General features: G+C 44.1%; 1 protein-coding gene across 1 annotated transcript in view; it reads left to right on the forward strand.

The window, feature by feature from the left end:
• The first annotated feature begins 4,474 nt into the window (after positions 1–4,474).
• The window catches only part of CABLES1 (Cdk5 and Abl enzyme substrate 1), a 104,420-nt gene continuing 96,866 nt past the window's right edge, over positions 4,475–12,028 (forward strand). Inside the window, exon 1 of the mRNA XM_053248655.1 lies at positions 4,475–5,653. Within this exon, the coding sequence (XP_053104630.1) occupies positions 4,929–5,653 (725 nt within the window). The 5' untranslated portion in view covers positions 4,475–4,928. The remainder of the gene's footprint in view (positions 5,654–12,028) is intronic.

Genomic DNA, 12,028 nt, shown 5'->3' on the forward strand with positions numbered 1-12,028 from the left:
AAGTTGTTCTTTCTCAGTCCAATTCAACACAATTTATAACTGCAGATTTGCATAGTGAGATTTATATTAAACCTCTGTGAGTTGCTTGCCTTGCTTTGGTTTTTGATGTTAAATTTTAATCAACCATGGAAACATTCTTTTTAAGCTTCTTAGAGTAAGCAAACCATTTTAGGCAAGTCAGCTGCCCTAGAGAGGAGATATGCTCCTAAAACCATATGTATAGCCAAACTACAGTAGAGTAATAATGCTATTGTTATATTTGGGAGAGATAAATTATAGTGACCAGTGGAATACCAAATAAATGTAATCTCTAGTTCAAAAGAGAGTATATTACAGCTTGATTTTGAAGTCTGTGTGTGATAAAACAATTGCAAAGGTTTCAGTTTTGTATTCAAGAGGCAGCACATCTTTACCCAGATACTTGCCATAGCTTTGCTAGAAAGAGTTAAGAAGGTAGATTGTTGTGATGGCAATAGAAGCATAGGAAGCTGCCATATGCTGAGTCAGACCATTGGTCTATCTAGCTCGGTATTGTCTTCACAGACTGGCAGTGGTTTCTCCAAGGCTGCAGGTAGGAATCCCTACCCATCTCTGAATATAAAAGCAAAGAGGCCCCAGAGTCCAAACTGAAGTGGGTAGATACAGTAAATATTTTGGGGATTAAATATGGGATTAAGGACAAAATCTGGGGGGAAGAAAAGAAAAAGTAATGCCTAAAATCACCATGTGGAAAAAATGGAGCCTTGCCATGTACCAGAAAGCAGTTTACATCCGGATTTACCTGATACCCCCGGTGCACAACCTGGCGGTAGTCTACCCTCCTCCACTCGATCTCCTTCGGAGAGTTGAAAGCCAGGTCTTCCGTCTAGTATGGCACATGGCGTCCTTCCCTTTGGCCCGTGTGGTAGCATTTAAGGAGGTTGAGCGGGGAGGCCTAGCTCTACCAGCCCTGCAACCCTATTTTGTAACTGAATTCATGTCCCACAATTTTGGAAATTGGATTTTCGTGAATGTCCATAACATGTCCAACCGCCTGCAAAAAACCTGGGTTTCGCTTTTCGCTCTACGTTGGCGAAAGTCAACATGGGGCATAGCGTGGTGGGGGAAAGGTTCTTTCAATGGTAATATCACACAAATATTGAAAAGAGACCTCCTGGACTACTTGAGAGATTTGTTATTCACGCTAAAAAAATGGAAGGTTGAACCGGATTTATTTAAAGGATCCTCCTCAGTTAAGCAGCTAAGGAAAACAATTTATGGAGAGATTCTAGAAGTGGGTTTCTTAAAACCTGATTTAGAACATAAACGCTACAAACACCACACTTCACAGTACTTGTTGCAACCCGATCACCCTATCACTCTCTAAGGAGAAAAAGTTCCCATTTATGGGAAACGAGGTAGCGTTTATACCACCAAGTACTGCTGCTTAATGCGGCTAAACCATGGCTCCCAGAGGACCAGCAAGAGTGTCCTAAAATCACCTGCAAACAGAAAGCTAGTGAGCTAGGCAAGACATTCAGGGAAACCCACTCACATTTCTTAAAAGAGTGTGTGGTAGCCAAAAGAGTATAGCAGGGAGTAAGCAAGTTGTTAGAGTGGCCTGATTTGGAAAAACAGACTTGGGAAGAACTAACCTTGGGTTTGAGCAATAGAACTTCTTTTTGAGGTCCCAGAAAGAAACTTTCAAGGAAACGAGACGGAACGGGTGCCCTCATACTAGGGAACTGGAACGCCCCCTTCTCGTAATCAGGTTAGTAAACCTGTATGTCATTTATGCAATGCTCCTGCATAGGAATAGGGAGGGAAGACGCGACCAAAAGGTTCACGTGGATGAGACCGTAAATTTATTCTGGAAAAGTGTGTATGGTTATGTGCAAAAAGACAAGTGTATCTCTTCTAAACAGCAATGGGACAAATTGTGGAAATGGTTGTTGGACGTAACCCCCCAGATTACCTGATGTGCCTTGAAATCCCACCCCCAGAGTTATAGTATTGCCTGCATATACTTTATAACCCTGTGGGTTACCAAATCCTTGTGTGTAAATCTTTGTAGATATATGATGTACAAACAACCACTTTGTACATAATTGTGCTTTGATAACGTACTGTATGCTTTGGTAGTTTGTTGGTTCAAAAAAAAATCTTGTCCTATTTTAAAAAATAAAATAAAATCTTGTCCTATCTTGGAGAAGCTAGGGAGGGAACTTGAAACCTTCTGCTCTTCCCAGAGCGGCTCTATCCCTTGAGGGGAGTATCTTACATCGCTTACACATCAAGTCTCCCATTCATATGCAACCAGGGTGGACCCTGCTTAGCTAAAGGGACAAGTCATGCTTGCTACCACAAGACCAGGTCTCCTCCCCTATGAAGAAGCAGTGAGGAACTGGGATCACAGTAGTCTGGGATTACTGCAATGGTAGCATGGGAAGAAGGGAACTGTTGTATTCTGTCTAGTAATCTTATGTGTTTCATTGTTTGGCTGTTTGTCCCAGTGGGGTCATTGCCTGAGGCAATGCAAGGTCAAAAATTAGACTTCAAGAGATTATTTTTGTCATGCTTCTTGTTTCCCCTGCATTGAATCTGTTCAGGCGTTGTTGTTTTTGCCCCTCCCCCCTTACAATTTTGACATACGGCACAGATAGAACATAGGACTGGAAGACAAAGCAGCTTATTGGTCACTTTTGGTTCACAGATACCTTCAAAGCTGTATGCTAAAATATCAAAAGACTTCAGCATATTCTAAAGTTCAACAGGAATTGTCATCCTTGGAACGTTCTTCATGCTAGATGCCTCATATAAGTGGTAAATGCAAGGAATTACACCTGAAAAAAATGAAGTTAATCCATTAATTTTTTTAGTAAAAGGATGTCTACTGGAAAGTGTGGGAGGCTGAAGGAGGCAAGCAGGAATGTCTGAAATACACATTAAGTTACCGAACACTTGACAGTCTGCCCGGAGCTCTCAACAACCACCCTCATATTGTTAGAAATTGGAACATGGTTGATTTGCATATGAGAGAAGTGAAACTGAGATCTTGTTTCTATGATATAGTAAGGAGCACAAATCTCCTATAAGGAAATGAACAGAAATCACACCACTTATGTAATGTGTGAATGCTATCACACATGTGATGATCTGCCACACAACTGAAAGGTACCATTTGGCACTGGTGATCACTCCTCACTGAAGCATCTTAACAAGTCCGTGGGTAAGAAACTTGTGCTAAGTTTATTATTACTAAATAGTTTATTATTAAGCACTCCGCAATGCTTTCTGCACAAAAGAGAGTGCCATATTCTTGCAATCACTCCTAATTCTGACGCCATAGGGAAGAAGGAACTTATGAAACTGCCTTTTACCAAATCAGGCCATTGGTCCATGTAGCTCAATATTATCTACTCTGACTGCCATCAACTTCCCAAGGTCTCAGACAGGGTCTTTCCAACCCCATGAACTGAGATCCTTCAAAGGGGAGTCAAGGAGATTGAACTTGGGGCTTTCTTCATACAAAGCATATGATCTGTTGAGCTGCAGCCTTTGATCAGAGAGATTCAGGTTAGGTTCCAATGGTGCTTTCCCTTCAGATGAAGTTTGAAGAAAATTAGCCAATGCTATCTTTCTAATAGCACGTGTCATGGCTTTCAAATGAAGTGTGAGACTGTCTTTAAAATGGTCTGCTCATTTTGTATGTCTGAATTGTATCCAATCAATTAGTCTGCAACTAGGATTTTTTTTTTTGCATCTTTAGCTATTTGTTCCCTGATCTCCTACGTACCCTTAAGAATAGAGCACAGAAGTCTATCAGAACCAGGCCAGAGCTAATGCAAAAAACCTACAAGAGCACTTGCAAGTCTTTCTGTTTTCATGCATTCCTCCTGCCTGTTTTGCACTTCTCGGCACAAAAGTGACTTAGTCCTCCTGTAGGCTTTAATTATGTTGAGAGGTAGCCCTTAGCAGCCACTGGTTAAACCTTTCAAAAATATTGAGCAATGGTTGCTCCTTGTTTCAAGGAACAACGAGCAGTTTGGAGTTCTCTATGAGTTTTAATACAGCCATACTGTACTTATTCTGAAGAGAAGACACCCATGACCTTCTAGAGCGGGTAACGATTAACCGCAAGAAGGGTCTTCAAACTGGCAGCGCAGGAATCCAGCCGACGAAAGTACAGCATGCGATACGCCCCAGTGATTTAGGCACATTGTTGTTATGACGGGATCAAGGGTTTGGCAAGAAACCATGAGTTCCACACACCCCATTAACTTCTAGGAGCCCGAGCCTGCCTTTTTATGTAACCTCCTCAGGCGGACCATGTGCTTGTGCAATGCACAACACAACACAGACTCCTCCTTCCACAGTTCCCCTCCTACCAAGCACACAGGAAAAAGGAGGAAAAAATAGGAAGGTTGCAGGAGCTTCCTTAGACCCAGACTCCTCCCCGCCCGCTGCTTCTTCATCTTCCTCCTCCCCTTTTATCCTCCTCTTCCTCCTGCTGGCTGGAGCTTTTGTTTTTCTCCCCAGCTCTCTATTTCCCACACGTGATTGCTGTGTTGTTGCACTGAGGGCTTGGCGGGGAGAGTGCACCTATAAATGCTAATAACTTTGGCCCAGGAGAGGAGAACGGGGTGGGAAGCACGGCAGGAGCAAGAGGAGGGGAAGGCAGGAAGGAACGGAGGAAGGCGGGGAGGGGGTGTAGAAAGTCGGGCGCGCGATCCCTGCAGGCAGCCAAGAGGAAGGAGGGAAACATGCCATGCCAGCCCAAACTCCCCTTCTTCACCCAGCTGCTGCTACTGCTGCGCCCTCGCTTCGCTGCCCACTCCTAACCCTCCGCCTGCTGCTGCAGCCTGAGAGTTTTGGTCGCCGCCGCCGCGAGGATTATCATTCTTGCCCACTCCGAGGGCGGGCGGGAGAGAGCGGGCGCGCCAGAGACAATGGCGGCGGCGGCGGCTGCTCTTGCTGCCGCCGCCGCCACCACCAGCCGCAGCGGCAGCCCTGGTAGCGCCAACAGTGGCGGGGGCGCATTCCATCAGCAGCTGGAGCCCTGCCTGAGGAAACAGCCGTCGTCGCCGCAGCAGCCGCCGCCGCCGCGCATGGACCCCCGGCGCAGGCAGGCAGCGCTCTCCTTCCTCACCAATATCTCGCTAGACGGACGGCCACCGGCACTGCAGGACGACGGGAGCAGCGGCGAGGAGAGCGGCGTTGGCGCTGTAGCCGTGCCAGCACCAGCGAGGGCTGCTGCTGCTGCCTCGGCAGCCTGCAACAGCAGCGGCACCACCAGGACTCGCCACAGCCTGAGTGCTGCTTTCCAGTCGCCCGCCCCGCCGCAGCAGCACGGGGCTTACCCCAGCGCCTGCAGCAGCAGCGCCAGGCTCATGAGCCCCCTGGGAGCGGCTGGCCCGCAGCAGCAGCAAGATGACGCTGAGGTGGATGAGGACGAAGATGCCTTTGCCAGCGTGCAGGTGCCAGTGGCGGCCGCCTCCGCCGCCGCCTTCCTGGGCTCCTCCGGGACCCCCTCTGCGGGCGGCGCCAGGGGTCGCCTCAACTCTTTCACTCAGGGAATCCTGCCCGTCTCCTTCGCCAGAGCCGTCCCGCAGAACTACTGCTGCCTAGAACAGGGCCAGGTGGGCACCAGCGCCTTCGAGCTCCAGAGGTCCCGGTAAGTGAGATGGAGACCCTCTTCCACGTGCCGTCCGGAAGGCCCTTGGGTATGGGGCCTCCGGACCACATGTCTAAAGAGAGAGGCAGAGGGCCCGCGGCCTCTGATCTAGAAGCCTCCTAAGCCATGAGGTGCAGGGGACAGGTCGTGGGTACTTGGTGGTGACGTAAAGCCACTCTGCACATGTTCAGAGGAATTTGTTTCTTTATTCTTCTTCAGCTGTTCCAGGGCTGATACTCATGGTGCTCACTTATGCATTGCCTCAGATTAAACCCTCTGGCCAACGTAGATTTCAAACTATTGCAGACCTTGTATTATTTTTCTTTGTAAACCACTTTGAGAACTTTGGTTGACGAGCGGTATAGAAATGTAGTAGTAGTAGACCTTAATTTCTAAAATGAGATGTTCCAGAGGAGCTTGAGGAAGTTTACCACTAATCCCAGAGGTGTCAGTTGGCCTAATCTAATGGTGAGGGGAAAGTCACTCAGTACAGTGCGCAGTGCACACTCAAAAATGTTTTGTATTTTTACAGACATTCAGGCACTGACTAGGACTCCTGAGACCCAGCAAAGGGTCTTCTATAAAGCTGAACTCCAGTCAGCATTGGCTCTCATTATGCTCTGGGGAAAGAGCCTGGGATAACGCATTATCAATATTCTATAATGAGAATTAGTTATCAATAACCAACCCTTCATTAACATTGCTCTACTAAGTGGCACAGCAGGGAAATGCTTGACTAACAAGCAGAAGGTTGGCGGTTCAAATCTCTGCCGGTACTATATTGTTAAATTGTTTTTAGTTTGTTAAATTGTTTTTGGTTTTTGTATATGTTTTTAATTTATTTTATGCTATTATTAACCACCCAGAGATGAAAGTTTGGGGCGGTGTACAAATCTGATTGATTAAATAAATAGGGCAGCAGCAATATAAAGACATCATCTCAGACTGTGCAGGTGGAGGCAGTGGTAAACCCCTCCTGTATTCTTCCAAAAGAAAACCACAGGGCTCTGTGGTCTCCAGGAATCGAAATTGACTTGATGGCACACTTTGCCTTACTAACAGTCAAGATTGTTAAAAGGTTGGTTTCCCCCCACCTTGTCAGTGCAAGTCTACAGGTTGAGTGAGAAATCTATTCCATTATGTAGCTCTCTCTTTTGCAAATCTAGGTGCACCCAAACCCATTTATTTTATTTGGTTTAAAGGTAAAGTGTGCCGTCAAGTCAATTTCGACTCCTGTCGCCCACAGAGCCCTGTGGTTTTCTTTTGGTAGAATACAGGAGGGGTTTACCATTGCCTCCTCCCTCAGAGTCTGAGATGATGCCTTTCATCATCTTCCTATATTGCTGCTACCCGGTGTAGGCACACCTTTTTATGCATAAGACCAGGCATAGATCAAGATGATTTATAATAGAACTAGATGGGATTTATTCCAGATGAACTCTGAATCCAAATGTGAGATATCTATGTGAGATGTGTTGCTTGAATGTATGAAGTGTACTATTCTGTGAACCACTTGTAGAGCCTCTTTAATGTTGACTGTAAATTCCCTGAGCAGGGATCAGACTATGTTCTTCACATCATCTAGCATACTAGCAATATATGAATGTTAAATAGTAGACTATAGTACTAAACCTAATCCTGGAATTTACCTGCTAACTGTGCCTCTTTGGTTGGCAGTGCCTGTCTAACTTACTTTGAAACTGATTTGCTTAACTTCACAATGTTTTCACATTTTTGAATGTTTGGAAATGAAAACTCCTTAAATGCTTAGAATGTTCGGGAGCAAGGTATGATCTGAAAAAGACATAAATCAATCAGTGCTCTTCAGGTGGTAAGCAAATGCCTGTCATGAAGCTAATATATTAGAAATATTTTTGACAAAGAATGCTTCTGTTTTCCCAAAGAAACTGGGGTTTATTTGTGTCCACTTAACATAAAACAAGTAATCCTCCTTTTCAAAAAATTGAAAACGTATTTTTTTTAAAATAAAGTTCCAAAGTTATATACAAACTTTGTTTTATTTTGTCAAATAATTGGAGCATTTAAAGTTGTGTGGTCGAGTCAGTGTCGACTACTGGTGACCACAGAGCCATGTGGTTTTTGTTGTTTGAATATGTGTGGGGGGGGGATTACTGTTGCCTCCTCCCGTGCAGTATGAGCTGATGCCTTTCAGCATCTTCCTATACCGCTGCTGCCCAATATAGGTGGGAAACACACCAGTGGGGCTTCGAAACAGCAACCTCTTGCTCCCTAGGCAAGTTACTTCCTCACTGCTCCATTAGGTGGCACCCACCTTTATCACTCTTCTTTGTTCATGTAATATAAGTTGCTGCACCTTGTGCTCCCATGTGGGAGTGCCATATGTTCCCAGTGTAAATCTGGCAACATTTAGAAAAGGGCACGCTGTATTGTATTGATGCTATGAGGGCACCTTCATAGACTGGCCAAGTATCAGGACTTGATTTGGAATATCTAGGTTTGAGATTCTCCCCCCCCCCCACTATAGATGTTTGTGAGTGCAGTTACCAATACCACTTATGTACCAGCTTTGAATCACACTTTTAGATATGCTTTGCATGTTTGGCCCCATCATTTTAGAACTCCTACCATCTAATAGCCAGTCAAAGCCAGAGTTGGAACATATCTTTATGTTCTGCTTTCTTTTTAAATTAAGTTGTTTTAAGTTATTCTTGTATATAACTTAATTTGTATATAACTCAGGCCACCTCCAGCCTCGTCGGAGGGCTGTGGGCCACCTCCAGCCTCAAAGGCAGGATGCCTCTGAGTACCAGTTGCAGGGGAGTAACAGCAGGAGAGAGGGCATGCCCTCAACTCCTGCCTGTGGCTTCCAGCAGCATCTGGTGGGCCACTGTGCGAAACAGGATGCTGGTCTAGATGGGCCTTGGGCCTGATCCAGCAGGGCTGTCTTATGTTCTTATATGTTTTTAACTTGTTTTATGCTATTGTTAACTGCCCAGAGTTAAGTTTGGGGCGGTGTACAAATTTGATAAATAAATAAATAATAAATATTTGTGAAGTGTTGTAAGACTTTTTCTGTTTAGGCAAGTTCTTGAAAACTTATAGCATATAAGAACACTGCTAGATTAGGCCAAAGGTCTCTGAGAAGCCCACAAGGAGTGTTTGAAGGCAAGAGCTCTGTTCTGCTGTTGCTCCCCAGCAACTGGTAGTCTTGTGTTTTTTGAGACAGCAGATCTGACCACAATCACTCTTGCCTTGGTCGCACCAAGGCTTGATTACAGCAGTGCACTCTATGTGTAGCTGCCTCTAAAAAGCATAGGAAAATGTCAATTAGTTTTATTGTATTTCATTACTATATTGTTGTGCACCTCCTTACTATTTTACTATAATAGTAACCTGTGATAGACCTCTCTCCTACAAATTCTTCTAATCCCCTTTGAAAGACAACTAAGTCGGTGGCCATCACAACAGCATGGCAGTCTATTCCTTAAATTATGCATTATGTAAAGAAACACTTTCTTTTGCTTATCTTGAGTCTACTTGCAATCAGTTTTATTGGATGACCCCAAGTTCTAGTATTAAGAGGAAGAAAACCGCTATCTACTTTCTTTACAACATGCATAATTATATAAATCTCTTATCTCCTTCCTTACCCATTTAAAAAAAAAAAACAATTGTTAGCCATCCTGATAAGGAAGGTGCTCCCACCACCAGATCATTTTAGTGGCCCTTTTATGCACCTTTTTTCGATTTTATAACAGGCTTTTTGAAATGGAAATGTAGACTTGAGGATGTTGGTATCTCCTCCCCACCCCCCATGCTAACCACATTTTAGTGACATATTTTATATTTGCTCTTTAGACTATTTTGGTAATGTTGCAAGCTTTAAAAAAATATGTCAAGCCAAAAACACCCGGAAGAACTGGGGCCCCAATAATATCTTCTCGTGCAAGAGCAAGACAGGGCTTGACAAATCCCAGGTGCCAGGAATCCATGGTTCCTAGAAATTTAACTTTGGAACCTAGACAAGGATATTCAAAGTTATTTAATAATATTTTTGTTTGCCCCAGGTGCCCTGTTTCTGTTCTAAGTATGTTACTTGTAAAGAGGGTCCAGATGAAGCCCATTTATCCTCCAGCTCCACAGTGTCTTTCACTAACTCCAGTAGCTTTGTCAAGGGCTGATTGTGTAGCTCCCAAGTTTTGGGGCTGGTCCCTAGATCCAAAGAAAATTTGACAGGACCTGGAGTAAAGATCACACTGTGACCTGTTCAGCGCAAGGTCACCAGCAACCCTCTTTTGCCGCATGGCATGGCATTAGCTTGACACTCTAATGTTGTCAAGCATGACATTAGCTTGACTTGTTTTGGTTTGAAGACATACAAATGCATGTGTTTTTAAATGAATAACTTGGGAAATGTTTGTTCTTCATCTGGACTTTCCTGAATGTTCCTCTGTTGTAATTAAAATGCTTTTAGTGCCACAACCAGATGGTCAGAGTCCAGCCTTCCATCCCCTTCCACCCAGCTTTTGATAGTTTGGTCTGTCAGTAACATACAAAGTCCTAACAAACCATTTCTCTCTCTTTCTTCCCACCTCCCCACAAATCCCATCTTTTGCCAAGAACCAAGAAGTTGGTTTTTGATGACAAGTAAGTATTATAGAATGCTGTGTTGCTGCACTCTGCAAAGGAGCCCGCCCTGGCCAACTCTCTTGCAAATCATGAAAGAAATAGCAAAGAATAGCTTCGATAACTTCATTCTCTTCCCTTCCCCTTTGCCCTTCTGATGGCTCTGATAAGCTGTCAAGGTGAGTTTTAGCATATTATAAAGAGATCTGTAAACTTCTCTTTGAATAAGGTGCTCATTCCAGAGGATTATAGCAAAAATAATTAGAAGCTGATTTTTGCAGTGTCCAGGTGGTAAAACTAACAGTCTATGATATGAAATAATTTGTGTCTTTTAATCACTAGTATCTTCTTTGACTGTGATCTGTCTCTGAATCTGATATCTTAATCCCTTCATTTTATTCTCTGTTGTTATCATGCATTACTCATGAACTGAGGCACCACCTTCACTTGCATTCTGAAGCGCAGCATTGATCTCTATTTAATGGGAAGCTTCTACAGCATGTTTGTTTAAAGTGTAAGCATTCTGTTTACCTGTTTAAAAGATCAAAAAATGCTGTCTTGTAGGCAAAGATTAATGAAAAAATAACAGACTTTAACTGACAATGCACAGATTGCAGGAACTCTCCCTTAAATGCTTTGAACATGATCAGACCTTAATAATGGAAATCTTTAACAGAAGAGTGAGCATTTAGCTGCTGCAGGACAATTTAGGCATTACAGTTGAAATGATATGTGCCTGGGCTATGCTAGCTGTCAGGCTGATCTGAATTGAGTGGAGGGTATAATAAGACAATAAAACATCAGGAGCAGAGGCACATGAAAGCAAATATGTACAGTATTCTCCTTTGCTTATGTATGATTGTACTCTTGAAGACAGAGGAGGCAGCAAACTTTGTATTTCTCTCCTAAAGAAGACAAGGAAATCAATCAATCAATCAATTAATAAGAAAACAAAGGGGAAAGGACAAGATAAGCTTGATAAGACTAGTATTTTTCTCTTTGTACTGGAGCTCATCAGTATGGGATTAGTCACTGAGCATGCTTGAGACAGGCCAGAAATAACTGAACAGTAGTTCCTCTCACCAGAGGGTGCCATCCCCAGTTCTGGTCCTGTCTGCTTGAGGCTTGCACGCTGAGAGTGTTTGCTCTGCTGGAACTTGTTTTTTCTTAGAAATTCTCTTTCCCTACCCTGTTTTTCCTTTCTTAAAGTGTGCAAGGGCAGGAAGGAGCTTGCCTTAGGCCAGTTCTACTTCTTTTTCAACCATTCCAAAACTGTGTTTTCTTTCTAAATTCAGCTGATGTTTTTTAATTAACTCTTCTTTTATTGTATTTTTGTTTTTGCATTGGCGACTGCTGGGCGTGCTGCCTCCATTATGGAGCTTGCCCATGCTGAGGATCTATTTTGAGGCTCTCTCTCAGAGGGATCACTCACCCCTGGGCAGGTGATGGTGGCATTGCAGCCCATCCCTGCAAAATCTGCCCTGGCAGCTCCTTTTACTGCTCCAGCCACCCCTGCCCCGGCGGTGGTGCTTGTTCCGAGCTATCTCTCTTTGTCTCGCAAGGCAGCCAAAAGAACCAGGCACAATAAAGAAGAGAATAGGAGCAAAGGTAAGAAAGCTAAAAAGCTTTCAGACTCAGTACTCCTCAGTGAGCATTTACTCATTCAAGAGGTATGCAAGCGGTCCAAGGAGCAGAAAGCAAAAAAGGGGAAGGATGACCATCACCCGGTGGGTGAGCCATTGGTGTCTACTAGCACTTCCCCTGTGG

This window comes from Hemicordylus capensis, chromosome 4, assembly GCF_027244095.1.
Source record: "Hemicordylus capensis ecotype Gifberg chromosome 4, rHemCap1.1.pri, whole genome shotgun sequence".
In the NCBI taxonomy this organism is placed as follows: domain Eukaryota; kingdom Metazoa; phylum Chordata; class Lepidosauria; order Squamata; family Cordylidae; genus Hemicordylus; species Hemicordylus capensis.